At 39.4% G+C, this 17092-nt stretch overlaps 1 protein-coding gene across 18 annotated transcripts in view; it reads right to left on the bottom strand.

Moving 5' to 3' along the window:
- Window positions 1-17092, bottom strand: part of RALB (RAS like proto-oncogene B) — an 83659-nt gene that overhangs the window by 5764 nt on the left and 60803 nt on the right. For 13 of the 18 annotated variants that reach the window (XM_086897692.1, XM_086897696.1, XM_086897688.1 and 10 more), the window contains 3 exons: window positions 4708-4863; window positions 3387-3595; window positions 621-798 (listed from right to left, as the gene is read on the bottom strand). In XM_086897692.1, the coding sequence (XP_086753818.1) occupies window positions 621-798; window positions 3387-3595; window positions 4708-4821 (501 nt within the window). In that variant the 5' untranslated portion in view covers window positions 4822-4863. Of the gene's footprint in view, window positions 1-620; window positions 799-3386; window positions 3596-4707; window positions 4864-5289; window positions 5475-7613; window positions 7740-17092 lie in introns of those variants that run through there. The other 5 variants (XM_086897689.1, XM_086897691.1, XM_086897695.1 and 2 more) reach the window with 2 other exon arrangements.

The raw sequence follows: 17092 nt of genomic DNA, 5'->3' as shown, positions 1-17092 counted from the left end.
ACAGGACAAACACTCATAATTCGTTTCTCCTCTAGAATATCCTACCACCACTGTTTATGCAAGAAACCAGCAGCAGAATAACATGAGAGTAACTGTCCTATACCACCAAGGACAAGTCAAAACAGGACAGTGACGCAGCAAAAAGTTCTTTTCACAATTCAAAGTAGTCTTGGCAGAAAATAATAAAATTTTTCAGATTAACCACACTACATGTAGCTTTATAGGGAAGGGGGAACAATTTCTAAGGGTGCATAGCTTGTTATTTATTGGTGTTACAAGAATGACGCACCCTACAAACAAAATAACATACTTAGGGAATCCTTAGAACCATTTACCTAAAGCACTATTGCAAAACTATTGGTTTAACAATAGTTTTAACAAACAGTTTAACAATTGTTTTAACAAATAGTTAAAACAAGATAATAGCATTAACTTGTTCCAGATCTCAGGTTCCCCTAAATTAGGTGTGTGCTTAAGTGTACACCTTCCAGTAAGTTGTTTTTTGGATTTTTTAAAATAAATTAGGCTTTCAGAAGCCAAACTGCGGACTTTTGCCCCAGCAAGACTCAGCTACTAAACAAGTAGCAATGATCTAATTGAGCAGATGTAATTTATCTTACCTTATCTACATTTGCTCTAGTTTTGGCAGAGGTTTCTACATACTGCACCCCCCATTCTTCTGCCTTACTTCGAGCCTCTTCTACAGGCACTTGTCTGCGCTCCTCCAGGTCAGATTTGTTTCCCACTACCAGTAAAGGGATTTTATCCTCTTCGGCCTTCACACGCAGGATCTGTTCCCTAATGCATTAGGTATTCAAAATAAAAATATCTGTGTTAGTAGTAGCAACAAAACTCTCACACTTATGTGGAGTGGATCAAGTGTCTGCACATTATTAGTATATTATATAATTACAACTGGGTATTTCCCAACAGTTGGACACACACTTTAAAATTATTACAAGATTAGCACAGTAATACTATAGGCTTTACACTACTGAAAGCCTTACACTTCCAGGAAGGCATTTTATCATTTAGTTAGTGAGTAATCAAGCTCTAGGAAAGAAAAAGAGTATGGCAGAAGAGCAACTGGCAGCAGGAGTTCATATTTGAATGAGGAAAACAGTACAAGTGCCATGTTTGCCAAGTTCTACCTTGGCATTCAGTCACCATCTTTAATTCACAGTCTGCATCACATCTCAATATAGGTCTGGGCAGCATCAAGTCTTTGCCAAGAAAGTAGGTTGCAAACAGCCTGAGTAGCTGGCAGATATCATTCCTAATGGCTACCTAAACTTTACCCAAAGGAGAGAGTTATTACATGATTCTGAACTAAAATTCTGAACAACCTTCCTCCTTCAAAGACTCCAGGAAGATATTCAAACTGTCAGCATTAACCTGTAATGCTAAGAGGATGTACTGGCATCCAGGAAAGGAGATGGAGTGATGCTGCACACCAGACTCAGTCTGTGCTGTTACTGGGGTAAAACACAAGTTGAAACCAGACTGACACAGTCTGCTGTCCATCTAGAATGCTGGAAGAATTCTATCACTCTAAACTATTTTTAGATTGCTTCATTTTGTAATGAAGAAGAGCTAAACAAGGCATGAGCACAGTGCTACACCCTCTCATCTCACTGAATTACCACACTACTTCAGATGCTTGCATTTTCCATCTACAAAATAACAATGTATGGAGAGTACATGAGACTCTAAAATAGCATTAACACTGAAGCAGACAATCTGCTGTTGCATTTAACTGCACTTTCACACATTTTCAGATTACAGAGGCACTGAAAGCAAACACTGAATGCATAGCATCAGCAGAAGAGCTAGGGTTTAAAGACAAGCCTATAGCTTGTTCAGTATACAACTTTTTCATAGTGTTAGAATTCTGGAACCTAAAAGATCAATAGTACCAATATACCAATCTGCAGGGCTAGTACTGCTTTTTCATTGTTTTGCTGTTCTGGAATCTTGAACCAACACACCGCTAACCTAGTTAGAGAAGTCTGACAAAAAAACCAAACTGCCAAGATAAATACTCCTACTCTTTTTCATTCAAAGCCTTAAACCTTGGGTTTAACATTATATATCACTTAGGCACATAAGCCAAAACCAAGTGCTTGCACTCTTCTCATCTTCTTTGTATTCTCTGAGTGCTACCTGACCTTTTCCTGCATCTTACATTAGGAAGAGTCCTAGTACTCAGATTTGCAGCCCTGTAACAGTTGAACTGTTGGCTCCTTTCAGAGCTCTAGTTGGAGCAAAAAACTGAGCTCTGCTTGTGTGTCCCATGACTGCCAGCCTTCTGAAGCAGAACAAAGTCACATAAGTATTATGTGATGAAGGAATGGTATTTTTATACCTCGTAAAAGACTTTGTGGTCTTCCACTACTGTTGAAACAGTATGTTAAGAACAGTATGTTAAGAACCTGGACCAATTACACAATGCAAAGGGAGTTTGCCTTAGCTTTAAGAAAAACCTAAAAATAAGTGTCCTCACAGGCATCCATTACCAGTTAGTATTTGTTTAACCTTGTACCACTGAAGCAAAGGGAATACTGATAAAGAGCTTTTATTCTGACAAGCATAAGGAACTCCTAAACTTTCGCTATGCTTTGGGAAGTTTTCCTTCAAGTTATACAGCTGTTCCAGGCAATCTACAGTTTACCTTCTACTGAGGCAACAGGTATTATCAGAAAGAGTTAGAACACTTGCCCTGAAGAATGTGGCTACATGGATTCTAAAACCAGAACAGTGGTTTAAATTCTTTTCTATTTACCCCCCACACTACACAGCAACTACAAGCAGTTTCTGTGGTCAATCTGGTGCCAATTTTTACATCAGAATTGCTAATCCCAAGAAGAAAAATGGAAGTGCTTACTACTACCGTGTATCTTTCTAGGAATACAATAGCAATGCTTGGCTGCCAACCCTTGCTTGGCATCAATCCATACCTGAGAGTGGAGGCTAATCCTTCCCTTCCTTAGAGCACCTGCTTCTAGCAGTAAGCAGTACTGTGTCTGAAACCTGGCCAAAAGACAGACTTAATTCCAGAAGTACTGCTCTAAGATAATTAAACTTCACATCCATGAAGACTGAAAATTGGCTGGAATATGCCTGTTTTAAGAGTCCAAGAATCCATTACTTGCCTGAAGTTGCTGCTGGCATGATGTATTCCTAAGTTGCAGGCATGAAGACAACTAAAGACAGAGGCTGAATACTGTGGTTTAGGTTATCGGTTACTGAGAGCAAAATGGTCAGGTGTCACTTTTATTGACCAAATGGTAACAGACAAAGAATAAAAAGTTGTATCTTTTAGGCAGAGTTGTCAGAGCAACACGGGAATTGGACAACTTCCCCTGCCCAGGAAAGAAACTACTCACCGAAACTCCGCTGTTGCTGTGAAGGATTCATGTTCTGTTATTGAAAAGACAAGAAGAAATCCTTCCCCACTGCGGAAATAGTTATCTCTGATAGCTGCATAATCCTCCTGTCCTGCTGTGTCCAGAATATCTATCTGAACTTCTTCACCATCCAGAACTACTTTCTTTCTGTAGCTGTCAGCCTTGGTAGGTTCATAGTCTTCTACAAACTGACAAGAAAGAGATTAGTGCTTAGAATTACTGTCAAACAGTTTCAGTATTTGTCCATCTTCCTTCTTTCACTACAGTGACATTTAAATTCCCCAAAACCTTCTCATACTTCAGTCAGCTACTAAGTTCCACCACCTTTTTTTTCAGTTTTACTATTAAAAGCAAATTATTTAAAATCTTAATACATCAAAGAGCCAATTTGCCTAGGCAAGTTTTGCTACACAAAACACTGTTCAGGAACTTCAGTATAATTTAAGAACAGAGTTGCAGTATAAGTTACCAGCAATCTGCTGGCATTATCTAGATCTCCCACTTTAAGAAAATGCATCTGAATATACTTCAGGAACAGGTATCTGAGATTTTAACAGGTGTAGATTAGAGCATCCAGCTGCTGAACATGAAAGCAATAATTACACAGACACATACTTCAGTCCATTCAGTACTAATCAGATCCACAAAGCCACTGTCAGTTCAATTTAGTTCAGCAGCACACATACAGCAGAGAAGTAGAGAGGTAAAGGGCCTCTCAGCCTCAGAACACAACAATTAAGCCAAATTAAGCTGGCTGGCTTTCATTAATGACTACATCACCTGTTCAGATACTTACACTACTATAGTATGTGTGGACACCCTATAGATAGAAGTTAATGTTTGAATTACAGGATCATGTATTCTATATCTTCACATACTAGTGTTGGCTGCCTAATCTAGCTTGCTGTATATCAGTATGGAAGAATTCATGCTATGAAAATGCCTACTTCATCACCTGGCACAAAATGAACTTTAATGTTTACTTCTGACTTCAGCCTTAACTGACCTAAATCACAAAATTAAAGTTCAACTCCAAGTAGTAACAGCTTCTGTACACAAGCACCATATTATGCATGATTTCTGAAGACTGTTCTTTCACAAATAAGCATCAATTTTGTCACCTTTAGCCAGAGATGTTCCCAGAGGGCATATCATCCAGCTTTCTACATCCAGCTCCTGCCTGCATTGGGTTATCAGGTCTTTTGCTCACCACATTTAGTTCCCTTGTCCCCTGTGTAAAAAACAACTTAGCAAGCCACATGAATTCATACTTTAGAGAAGCTGAGCCGAAGTTACTTACCTCATCATACATAAACTGAAGTGTGAGTGCAGATTTCCCCACACCTCCACTGCCAACCATAATAACTTTATGGAGGGCCAAGGAACTCTGGTTCTTGCTCTTGCTGGCAGCCATTGTCCTGCTTGTCACAGCGAAGTGCCAGGCAACCAATCAGATCTGTAGAGAAGCAGTACAGTCACCAATCCATGACATTGGTGACATCAGGGTAACATGAGATTTGTGTCTCACAAGTGCCAAAAGACCAGGTTTTAATCCTGCCCTGCAAGCCCAAAGAATGGGCCATTCCAATGCACTGGCATGCAAACCATGCCTAAAATCAGAATGGGACATGGTATTAAAACAAATACCTTCTATTTGTGATAACAGTATAAATAATATATTAATATTAATAATTCAAGTGCCAAAGGCTTCTAACAAGTTACTCTTATTTGTAAACCCAGCCTACAAGATTGCTGTATAGAACAGTTTCTAAAGAACAACCCACTCTTTCTCAAATGACATGAAATTAAGTGGTTTTTATTGTTCTTGTTGTAAAACATTACACCTTTCTAAAATATTTCTTTAATGTTGATACAGCTATACCTTAGATCTGCGCATAGGCAGAAATCTGGCTTTTGATCTTCTCCCTACGTAGGCTAAGAGAACAGCAGAGATACACAGTAAATTGGCAGAAACAAGTTGCAAAAGCTTCTAGCAGAAAGTCTTATGACATGGCATTAGCATTTATTTTACACTCTTCCTGCCTTTTGATGCTGCAAATCTAATTTGCTTAGGAAAAAAAAAAAAATCCCACTTTACTGCAAAAAAATCTCAGTTCCTATTCTTCTCCTGATGTTGCTAAGCCATAAAGGAGTAAGCTTCAATAAACAAGCCCTAGCTAACAAGCCTCTGTTTGTGTGTTATGCAAGCCTAGTAATTAAATGCTGGAGGCTTCTTAAAAATAATACTGCCTCTCTTTTGGTTGGTTGGGTTTTTTTAAGAGTAGCCGGACACAGTAGTTGTACCAGAAGCACAAGCAGCAGCTGCTACACTGATTAGCACAGAGAAGCATCTCTAAGGACAACACACTGAAGATAAAAGCAGAAATAAGTGAAACAAAGATGTGTCAGCAGTCAGGATTCCCACACAGAAAAAAAACCAAATATGAATATTTCAGACACATGACGTGTATATGGGAGATGGTAGGATAGAGACTCTTGTGTCCTCAGAGCACCACAAAGGACCCCAGCTTTCATATCCTGGCAGAGAGCTGTAAGGAGACCAGCAGACCATTCAGAAAACACTACTACAGGAAGTGGCTGCATTGATTTATAGCAGCACACTTTACTCCAAAAGCAATGGACCTTCCAAGGAGTCTCAAATTTACCTAGACACAATTACTCTAGAAAAACACCGCAACTGCCACATCATCATGCGGCTGTATGGAAACAAAAGGCTGACAGTGAAGTTACTGAGTAGTATATTGGAAAAAGCTTCAGCACAACCAGTTGCCCTAAACAAAATTAACAAGAGACTAAGGGATCATCAGCCTACAAACAAGCCATAGGATTATTTAGCTTGGAAAGGGACCTTTGGATGCAGTCCAGTCCAAACCTCTCCCTGAAAGCAGTTTGCTCCAGGCAATCCAGTTTACGTGCCCTGCATTCTGAGACTGAAAATTCCATGACCAGTCTGGACAACTGCCCTTGAAGTACACTGACAGTGACTATTTTTTTCCTTTTGTCATGACCTGATGTTCTGAAAAGGAACAAATCAAGCTAAGTTCTCATTGACTCACGCATACAAGAACAAACATGCCAACAATCAAGAAGTGCCCTCAGGATAGCAATTTCAAACATCTGAGCAGCAGTATTTTTCCATAGAGTCTTTTACTCACACCTGTTTGCTACATACATTTAGTACAGTAATGCAAATTAATCATCTTTAAGTGCTCATCCTGGGATAAATAGTGGTAAGTGAAGACAGATATTTTCCTCTGGTAATCTTCTCTATTATGTTATACATCAGCTCCCTCATCCAGGACACACCTTAGTACAGAAATGGGGTGTGACAATTCCTGCTTCTCCATAGGTTCTCCCTGTACAGCACAAACACACATTTGTTGGGGGCAGTGAATTCAGCCTTTGCCACATACACTGATTTTTAACTCTTAGTCACCAGAAAGGCAAGAGAGGAAGAGAATATTTCCCTGCCAAGGGAATGTGAAAAAACACAACAGGTAGCATCTGAACTCCAGAAGTTCTTTGCCTATTGGCCACATTATCTACAGATAGTAAACTAGAATCCAGCTTGCTTGGGCATAAACACCCAAGAAACAAAAGCTACAGATTGGCAACACAATGAGATAGTTCAGGGACTTCAAGTGTTCTAGAAATTACACAGCTTGCTCTTAAATTGTAGAGAATGCTGTTTTGTCCTTGTTCAAGAGTATCTGGCTTTCACAGTAGTAGATAAGCTGCTTTCTGGAGTGTGACCCTTAGCTACTTTTCACTGTAATTGTGACTGGTTTTAACCTGTGAGTATTCTTTTATCAGACATCTTAACATTGTTGTAACTGTTGTGTTCTCTAACACAAAGTTTTAAAATTAGACATTATTTTGGCATTACAAACTTAGGAATATGTAATAGGGAACAGCAAAAAAGGCATAATTTACTAATAGCCAAGAGAAAACTTCTCTGTCCTGTCAATACAGATACCACATCTTTACATGGTCATGGTAAATTAATTACTGTGTTTTAGGAAAAATACTGACAAGCTTGATTCAGTTCATCATAGAGATAAGTGGAGAGAGTATTTAAATCCTTCCTTCTCTATTCCACCCCAACAAAGGCCTGCAGAAACTGCAAGGTCAGCCTTACAGTACTACCTGATTCATAATCAAAGTATAATAATAAGCAAAACCCACCTAATAGCATAAAAATTTACAGTTTGATTGTATCTAAAGCTCTTCATGGCCAAGGTACTTGATCCTCCCTGCAGAGCTCTTCCAAGTGCCACTTGAATATTTCAGAGGATCAGGACTACATGAACCCTGTGAATACAGCAGTATGCTCACAACACAGACCCTGTGCAGTGTGCGCTCAGTGAGGTCCCAGAGGCTTCACACAAAGCAGCTCTTCTTTGGTGGCACCAGAGGGAGCGTGGCCCCCTCCAGCCCAGAATAGCCAGGCAGTGCAGAGGCAAGAACAGAGGACAAGGCAAGGCTGAACCAGTGTGACACAGGATTAACACAGACAGTATCAGTGCAGAAGTACCAGTGTTTACAGAACAACAGGCTAACAGCACATCACTGGTTCAGAAAGGGGCATGGTGAGATTATAATAGGAATATTCTAATAAAACAACAAGAAGAGGCATTGGAGCCAACTGTTTATTTTTATCTCCACCTCTGCAGCCCAAGAAACAGTTTACACAACATGGTTCAAAGCTCACATTTAACAGCTCATTGAGGTTAAAAAAAAAGTATAAAAAACAAATTTTAAAAAATCTATTAAAACAAGTGGAAGCTCTGTCCTCTGTTATCTCCTAGTATGTGAGGATGAATTTTCTTCCTATTCTGTACATTAAGCATCCTTGAGGCAGTCAAGACACTGACATTAACTCATCTGTTCACATAAAACAAGTCTTGGGAAATCCAACCACTTCTCAATAATGGAGAAGTGTCTAGAAGAACCTGTGACAACTGCAGTTACTTTAAAACATTACTCCATACTCATTACTCATTACTGTTATTCCCTTCAGTTTAAGGGCATAGATTTAAGGCAAAGGGTCTTACTGCATCTGCTGAAGAGCTCTCTCAGAGTAGTGTCCAGACAAGACACTGTGTTAAGATGCCTCCTCTCCCCTATTGCTCTTTACTTGTTGTTTGGGCACAGTTTACTTTCCAGCAAGATTCACCCTCCTCTGACAGAACAAGAAGCAATCCATTGGGCAGTCAGTCAATCTATTTAATTTCCATCTGTCATTTTACCCTCAGGTTTAATGACACCATGTTGAACTTTATACGCTAAGTGTCATAAGCTGTAAAAAAAACCCCAAGAAAACAAACAAAAACCACACCCCAAACCTTCTGAAAGTTTATTTGGGGGAGTGAGGTAGGGGAGATTGTTTCTTCTGGTTACCATTCATCCTGCTTTGAAATAAACCGCTAGACAGACCCCATGTCAGAGAATAAACTTTTTCTAGCCATCTTTCTTCTTTAAGAAAATAGAAGTAATTACCTGTTTCATCTGTTTTGAAAGATAAGGATTAAGCCACTGACTTGATAACACTGCATTTATTCTATAATAGCACAACAGGAGCTTTGTGATGCTGGTGAAAAATGCTCTTCAGATGAAGAGAGGAAGGTTACACCAGCCACAGGCTGCCCACATGAAGCACAAAACCTACAATTTAAACCATAGGAGTTACTAATCAGCTGTTTTGATTTAGACTTCTGAAGTCTACTTTGCCACAAGACTAATCAAACCATACCACCTACAAGGTAGGATATCTAACACTAAATTCACCAGCTATTTCAGCCTTCTCTTGTCTTATCTGTTTAGATTACGATTTCTACAGGTTAACTAAAGCCCCCTGCACAATATTGTGTCTTTCTTGGCTGGTCCCTTGAAACTGAGCACTTCAAGGCAATTGTTTATAAATGGCTTAGTAAACTGCTTTTTCTCCACCCTCTCCTCAACCTAAACAGTAGAACTGCTCAGAATGCAGTTTACAAACAGAACTGGTTTACCTAATACCAAGAAGAGTCAAAGACTATTACTGAATAACTACATCTGCACTTTCACTTTTTTTTTTCACATGCATTAAGATACCACAGCTGCAGAACACTTAAAGAAAAAAGCTCCTGTAACTTCACAAGAAAGAAACTTTGCTACAGTTCATCCAAGCAGAGAAGGAAAAAAAAAAAAAAGAGAAGCTTTACTAAGTCTACCTGTTTTTCAGTAAATATTCTGCTGCTGTAATTAAAGAATCTGAGACCCTCCAAAGGCTTTAATTGGAATTGCTGCTAGTCCTTCCATCCAGTTTGAGATTTAAACTGAAATAAAGCTCTAAACTCAAAATTGCTGAGATCAGCCCTTGTTCTCTTGCTGTGCAGCTGATATCTTTGGACATTTCTTTTCATTGCTATCCTGCCACTGAAAGCAGCCATTCTTTGGATTTTAAAACAGGATTCTAGAAACCCTTAGCCCAAGAGCTTGACAGAGGAGCTTTGTTAAACCCTTCAGATATCTACTTTTAAAGGAAAATCTGGGTATTCAACCTATTATAAAGACTTAAATATGATGTCATCAAAAGCAAGCACAGAAAGAACAATGTTTTGCAACAGTATTTTAGTGATCCCCATTTATCACAATATGAATTAGAGGCTTTGAAGTGTTTGGTTCTGTGATATGCCCACAAGAATGCAGTCAGAGAAATTCCCTGGATCACAAAACTAATTAACAATCTCACTGAGCTAGGAATTGTCAGAACTCCTCAACCATTCTGAAGTTACCCAGAAAATATTTAAGTACTGAAATCCCATTAGCTTTCAACAGACTGTAAATGCTCCAACTGGCAATTCAACTAAAAAAAACCCATTTGAGATTAAGTGGCATATTTAATGCCACTGAAAATTTTAGGATATGCAGGCTGAAAATTTACAAATGCTCCTCTGTCCTATTTGCTGTGCTAGTATCTTACCTCTTGGCATATATCCAATTAATGGTTTCCAAGCTAAACAGAGATCATGATGTGTTTGGTAGAAATTCCTGCTTGGAAGCCTCATATCCTTCCCCATATAATGCTGGACATTTCTACCTTCCCAGTTGTGCTTATAGATTTTTCTGGGCCATGTTTAATTGGATCAAGGAATTCATTCAGCTTGAGATGCCTCATGGAGCACACTGGGGCAGTTTTGCAGTCCCCACTTATATCACCTAATGCTGCCATCATCATCCCCTGTCCTTCAGTCCCCTCTTCCTTGCCCCTGGTTGTTCCAGCCCATCTCCTCCTGTGGCTGAGCTATTCAGCACAGCCTGCTGGGCCTGCCAGTCACATCTGCAAGGCCACACATGCCTCAGTGCTGATGTGAAGGGAGAAAAACAGTTTGTACAACTAAGGCCAAAGAAGGTGGAACTACAGCAGCCAAGCAGTTTGTTTTATTGCTGCAGAAACAGGGCAGTTCCCTGACCCTGTTCACAATTCACTCCTTAGACAAGGGGCAGCCACCAGCCTGCTGCAGTGGCTGGGCTGAGCACTGGAGTGAAACCCAAGCCTTAGATTTCGTAATCAGGCATTTTCTCTCTGTAAGATCTACTAGTAGACCTGCAGTTGCCATGATAAGGGCACTGGCCAGGAAACTCTAAACAGATTTTGAAAACTTAGTATTTTATAGCATCAGGATGAAAAGTAAGAATTTAAGGCAAGGAACCACTTTACTCTGTACACATGAAGGGATCTAACCTCTTTATATAGGCTAGATTCTTGATCAAAGTGGCATCAGCCATGTTCCTAAATGTCACAGGGAAAAACACAGTAAATACATTTACTTGATACACTGAAGGTTACATTACACCAGCTTCAGTCAATTATTACTAGTTATTAATCTCATCTAAACCCCACAGAATTGTGTGTACACTTACAGACGCTGGCAGTCATAAATATGCTCTGGCAGGAGCCACATATACACTGCTAACTAACAGACACATGAAGCAAGACCAGGACTAGCAAGTTCGCTGTGTCACAGCAGTTAATGCTTAAACCACAACCCGACACCAAGTCATTATTATTCTCCATCTCCTACAAGGCTGGCAAAATGATAGGCACAGATTGTAGAACCATTTCAATTCAGAATTGCTCTTCATAAAATGAGTAAGATTGGAGTATTAGCTTCCATAATAAGAAAGACTGCAGACTGTGACATGAACTTGTACTGCAGGAGAGTCCCTAAGACTTGCTCATCTGGAAAATATCACAGCGAGTATAAAAACAGTATTTTTAATATAGCTGTGATCAAGAGTCCTCTCTGCATGCATGAAGAGGGAACAGATATCACACTAAAATATTCTAACAGTATCAACAGCATCAAATATCCAACCACTGGATACCAGCCAATTAGGATTAAGAATCCCTACTAATGTATCTTACTTTTCACTATTCCACACATTTGCATGCAAAGCCATTTCCAGCTTTTCACTTAGACTAAAAAAGTTTAATAAGATCAAGTGATTTTGAGAAGAGTGGACTTAGTATGAAAAATATTTCCTGGTACCTACAGTTATGTAGAACCGGAAGAATAGGAGATCCTTTAACTGATCATTGTCCTTGCAACCTACAAAATCTAGCACACTGCTCTTTCCAACAGGTTATAGCTAGACTTGGAGAATTCCATCTTTTAAACCTCCACTCAGATCTGAACCACCACAACAGTGATATAAACAAATATATATCCCTGTTCCTAAGGAACTTAAATATCAGAATCTGTTTGGGGGGGATTTTTCAGGGATTTTGTTGTTGTTGTTTGCTTGCTTTTGGTTGTTGTGGTTTTTTTTATTTTTAGAATTCCATCAGAGTGAAAGAAAAATAGCCAAGTAACTTGTTTCTGAGCATTAACTCACAGAAGGAAAAGGATTTCCCTCAAACAGTGCTTTTAAGGCACCGGAGCACAACCTCCCTCCACCCCCTGAAAAAAATCACATAAATTTTTTAAGTAAATAAGGTTTCAATGTCATGCTATAAAGCTAATGCCCTTAATAACCAGGTATCAACAGTATCAAGAGATTGTCATTGCATGTAGGCAGTACAGTTATAATACTGCCTCATGGTTGCACAGATAGCATGCAAGCATCATAGTTACATGGAGTTTTATGGGGGGAAAAGTAAGAAATCACTCTCCGCATTATTTTCCATATTACTCAGTACAGAGCAAGTAGTAAAGCATATGTAGCACCAGACAGAATATGCTATTTCAGCAAGATAGTGTTACCTGGAGTGAAAGTCGTAAGACAGTAGCGCCATTACAGCTCAAACCACTTCTGTCCGGAGATATCTAGCCAGACCTCTCCAAGAACTTCCAGAAAGCCTCAAAGTCTAATATTAACACCCAGAAGATGTATTGCAGACAATGGCAGAGAGGAATCTACCACATTGCCCTTACCCTGCAAGATCTTGCTAGAAAACATGATAGAAATCTTCTACAAGCACAAAGTCTGAGTTAATACCATTAATCAGTATTACTATGCTAAGAGCTGTCACTGTGGTGAAAACAGTCTAGTTACCTAATTACTTAGGGTGAATTATGACACCACTGTTCACACTAGTTTAATTTGGCTCATACCAGAAAAGTGACACTTGGGCAACAGACTTGTTCAACAGCCTCCCTCCCACAGACTTGGAAGTGTATTTCAACTATACTTCCTTTGAAAGCTCACCCATACAGAAACATAACCATCTTTGATACACAGCATACACAAAATCCACCAAACCACTAAGAGACAGTGGTCACATGCTTCAGATAGCAAATATCATACCAACTTTTAACTGGATCTCCAGGAGACAAACAAATACAATGGCCAAGTCAGACATCTCAGATCACACAATCAGTGTCTCAAGTGGCACACTACAGCTCAAAATAACCAAAATCTTACCTCAGCACCAGGTTACAACATGGTTTCAGTTACTTCAGTGAAAAATCTGAAACTATATAATCCACAAGGAAGTTATCACTACCACTGATTTCACAAACGCCCACAAATGCCAGTTCAACCAAGAAGTGTGCTACAGTTGTAGGATTCTCATTACTGTTACCCAGCCCTGGGGCTGCCACACCCAGCCCATTGGTCCCACACATGGCACCAAACACTGCAGACAGGTCACAAGCTGCCACTGCTGCTCCCCCAAAGGATGTATCTCACTAGATCATGCTTCCCTAGTGAACTGGATGTCTGGGATAAATCCCAAGTCCAAACATTATTTAGGTAATACCAGCAGAATCAACTGTCTCTGCCCACAGAATTACATTCCTTGCTCACAAACTGAAGTTAATGTCTCATGCTCACACCTCCATTTGAGGAATGTAAACCACTGTTGAGACCACATTTGATACATATAGGCAAGTAATAATCCCCCATCCTGAACTCACTCTTAACCATAGAATCCCAGCTCCCCAGAAGCATTCAGGGATCATCTTCCTATAGTCTATGAAAGTACTTGCACTATTTTAAGCACCTCACTGTGGGGTTCACAGATGTGTACAGTGAGTCACTAAGCTCCCTCAATCAGGCAGCATCACACAAGTGCCAAGCACTGAACCTTTCTCTCCATCTTTCAATCAATGCATTTACACCACTCGAAGCAACAATAGTGACATTTAGTACCCGTAATTCAGCTGCTGTGTTAAGTCACCTTTAAATAGACTTTTACTCCAGTTTCCCCAATCAGGTAGAGTGAATAACATACCAAGGTATTCTGCACATGCAAGGAGCTGCCTTTCTACTGGCCTAGGAGCAGATGTTTTCAGTAACAGACAGTTTTCCAGACTACTGTATTCATATATTTCATACCAAAGCCAAAAGCAGTGTTTCTATCTTCAAATGGGAACTGGATTATTACACCAGTACAGGGGTCTTACACAATTTCAGTTTCCCTACAGTTAAGAAGACTAAAAAGCTGTGGAGAGCTTTACTTATGGGAGAAATGCTATCTTTGGTGTCCCTCATGGAGTGCTGTGCCTACCACTATAAAAACATTTACTGTCAAATGTGTGCTCTCCAACACAGCCACCTGTAAAATGAAGAGTGGCACAATATAACATGTTTGGCAGCTCCGGGATTGGGTGGCAGAGCATTAACTCAGAACCACTTGACTTCAACACAGAGAATTAGGACACGTTTAGTTCAGGACACTTCCCTTTATGAGCTAGCAAATGATGGGTCACATGAACATACAGAACAAGTGCACAACATAAACTGTGCATTTATTCTTGTGTGCTCCTGGAGACATTTCCTATCTCTGCAGAGCACTTAACCAGAATAAAAAACCCACTATTCTGATACACAGCCAGCTCATCTCACAGCTCATGCCTTTCCTGGGAAATCAACACAACAGGGTGTTTCCATACACTAATGCATGCAGTACAGGGAATGAGCTGGAGATGCTGGGGGGTCTGCATGTAGCTGCAGGGGTTAGAACTTCACTGGGATCACAGAGATGATGTCTTTCCCATAAGAAACACTGGAGTGCACAAAGCTCAGCCTAGAGATGATAATGAGCCAGTTTATGGGTCAGGAGTAGCACAGTCAGCAGGAAGACTGGACTAGGCAGTCTCCACAAGTGCCTTCCAGCCTCAGCAGCTTTAAGTCAAGTCTGTGCCCAGCAATGCAGCTGCTACAAATCTTATCTGTGGGAAGGCCCATTTTTCAACTTGCACAAGTAGTATAGCAGAGCTGGAAAACTTAAAAGACAATCCATCATGACAAACACTTAATTAGAAACCTTATCTAATACTTATTTACAAAACTATAACAGGTTCATGTTATGCTATGGCCCGTGTTATACTAGATGATATTAGAAGACAGTTGCAAATACTTAAGGAAAGGATTTGGACAAGAACACGGCTTGATCACTGTTTTACAAGCCAAATGAAGATAAAGATGCACAGTATCGCCAACAAATGGTCTGCCTAATAATTATTTTAATTAGTTTCCTTCCATTAAAACTTCAGAACAGATTCAACCAATAAAGCCTACTGTGAATTTAGTTTGCCTTATAAGACAAACTTAAAAGTAAATTTCCAACGCCTGCAGAATTGTTTAAAAAATTAAATTGATCCCTAAACTGTGTTTTGAAACATGATAGAGTGCAAAGAGAGATAGGAATGTGTGCTTGAAACTGGTGCTGTCTTTTGAAACACCATTTCATTAAACTTCTTGGCTTGTCTATTTTATGACATGGTAGATAAAAGCAGAAAGCTGCCATAAAAGCCAGTCATTGAGACTTCTTGGTGAGCACACTAATGAGAATTCCTTACCTACCCAAAATGAGATCTCACAGTAAGCCAAGAACACTAAATAGCAGAAGAGTACCATCATGGAGAGGAGTTTCCTACTGCAGCAGCAGTTTAGTGGAAAGGCTGTATCACAGATCACTACGTACTTTACAATTAATTCATTTTAATCAGGGAGCAGCTTCCCTAAATAGCAAAACCACCTCTTTTCTGGAAAGCTGAGGCAACTGGCATGCAACTTGATCTAAAATTTTCTACTTCACTTGTTAAATGTCTGCTTTAGACTGGTGCCCAAGACAGCATCCTCTGGAGCAGGGTAGCACTAACCTTATAAAACATCTACTTTAAAAAAAAATAAAATAAGCCACTTTAGAGTGTATTCTGCAGGATGAAGTCCAGGGTTCAAGTAGTTCCTACAAATAATCTTTTAAAGTGCTTTGTCATGTTAAGTATAACCCTGTAATTCAGTACTCTATAACAATCTTGTCTATAAAGTGGGATTCTTTTCTCTGTTAAACCTGCGATTCAAACCACCAGCATGGGGGAAAAAAAAAGTCATCTATATTAAATCCAAGTTGGAAACATTCTTTAATATGTCCATCTACTATGCCCAAAATAGGGACTAAGTTTAGGTCTCCAATACTCATCTGAAAATTAATCTTTCACTATAGATAAAAATATATATAGAAAGAGCTAGACCCCAGAGAGATCACAGCATCTGCTTAACTCAGCATGTTCTCAGCTTTCCAGTTCTATGCTTCAGATTAGTTTTGACACATTCCAAATTTAAGAACATATTAAAAACTCCAGTTTTGCTGCATTATTAGTGGCCTAAAATATTTAACACTAATCACTTCAACTGACAGCAACACTAATTCACAAAGTAACAGCTGACAGGATTAAGAGTTTAACAAATGCTTAAAATCCCAGAACTGATTTTTTTGGTCCTTGACTTGTGATCCAGCAAAGATTCCTAGTCAGGATTGCATTTCCATTAAGTCTCATATTCGTGTAATCAACTATTATTCCTTTGTCAACAGCTTCAGCATGGAAGGTTATGGGCTCAAGGTTCCACAGAAAACAGTTGAAGTTCTAAGCAAGCACTTTGTTACTGTAAAGAATAAAGTAGCTACTTCTACATGAGCCTAAATAACATTCTCACATTACACCACTCCGTGACTTTTCATTTTGACAGGTCTTGAAAAACACATTTGCACATCTCAAGCACAAGAAACAAAACAGATCCTCTAATTTTACTATTAAAGCAGTATTTGGAAGAACATGAATAGATAAAGCATGAGTTATAAAAACTTATCTTGCTTATATGACAAGACAACTTGATATTTCTGGGGCAGGCAGGGAGGAAGGTTGGTTAGTTCTGTTTAATGGGCTAAAAGA

This window comes from Cyanistes caeruleus, chromosome 7 (genome assembly GCF_971803275.1).
Source record: "Cyanistes caeruleus chromosome 7, bCyaCae1.hap1.1, whole genome shotgun sequence".
Lineage (NCBI taxonomy): Eukaryota > Metazoa > Chordata > Aves > Passeriformes > Paridae > Cyanistes > Cyanistes caeruleus.
This window is presented reverse-complemented; position numbering and strand designations above follow the sequence as displayed.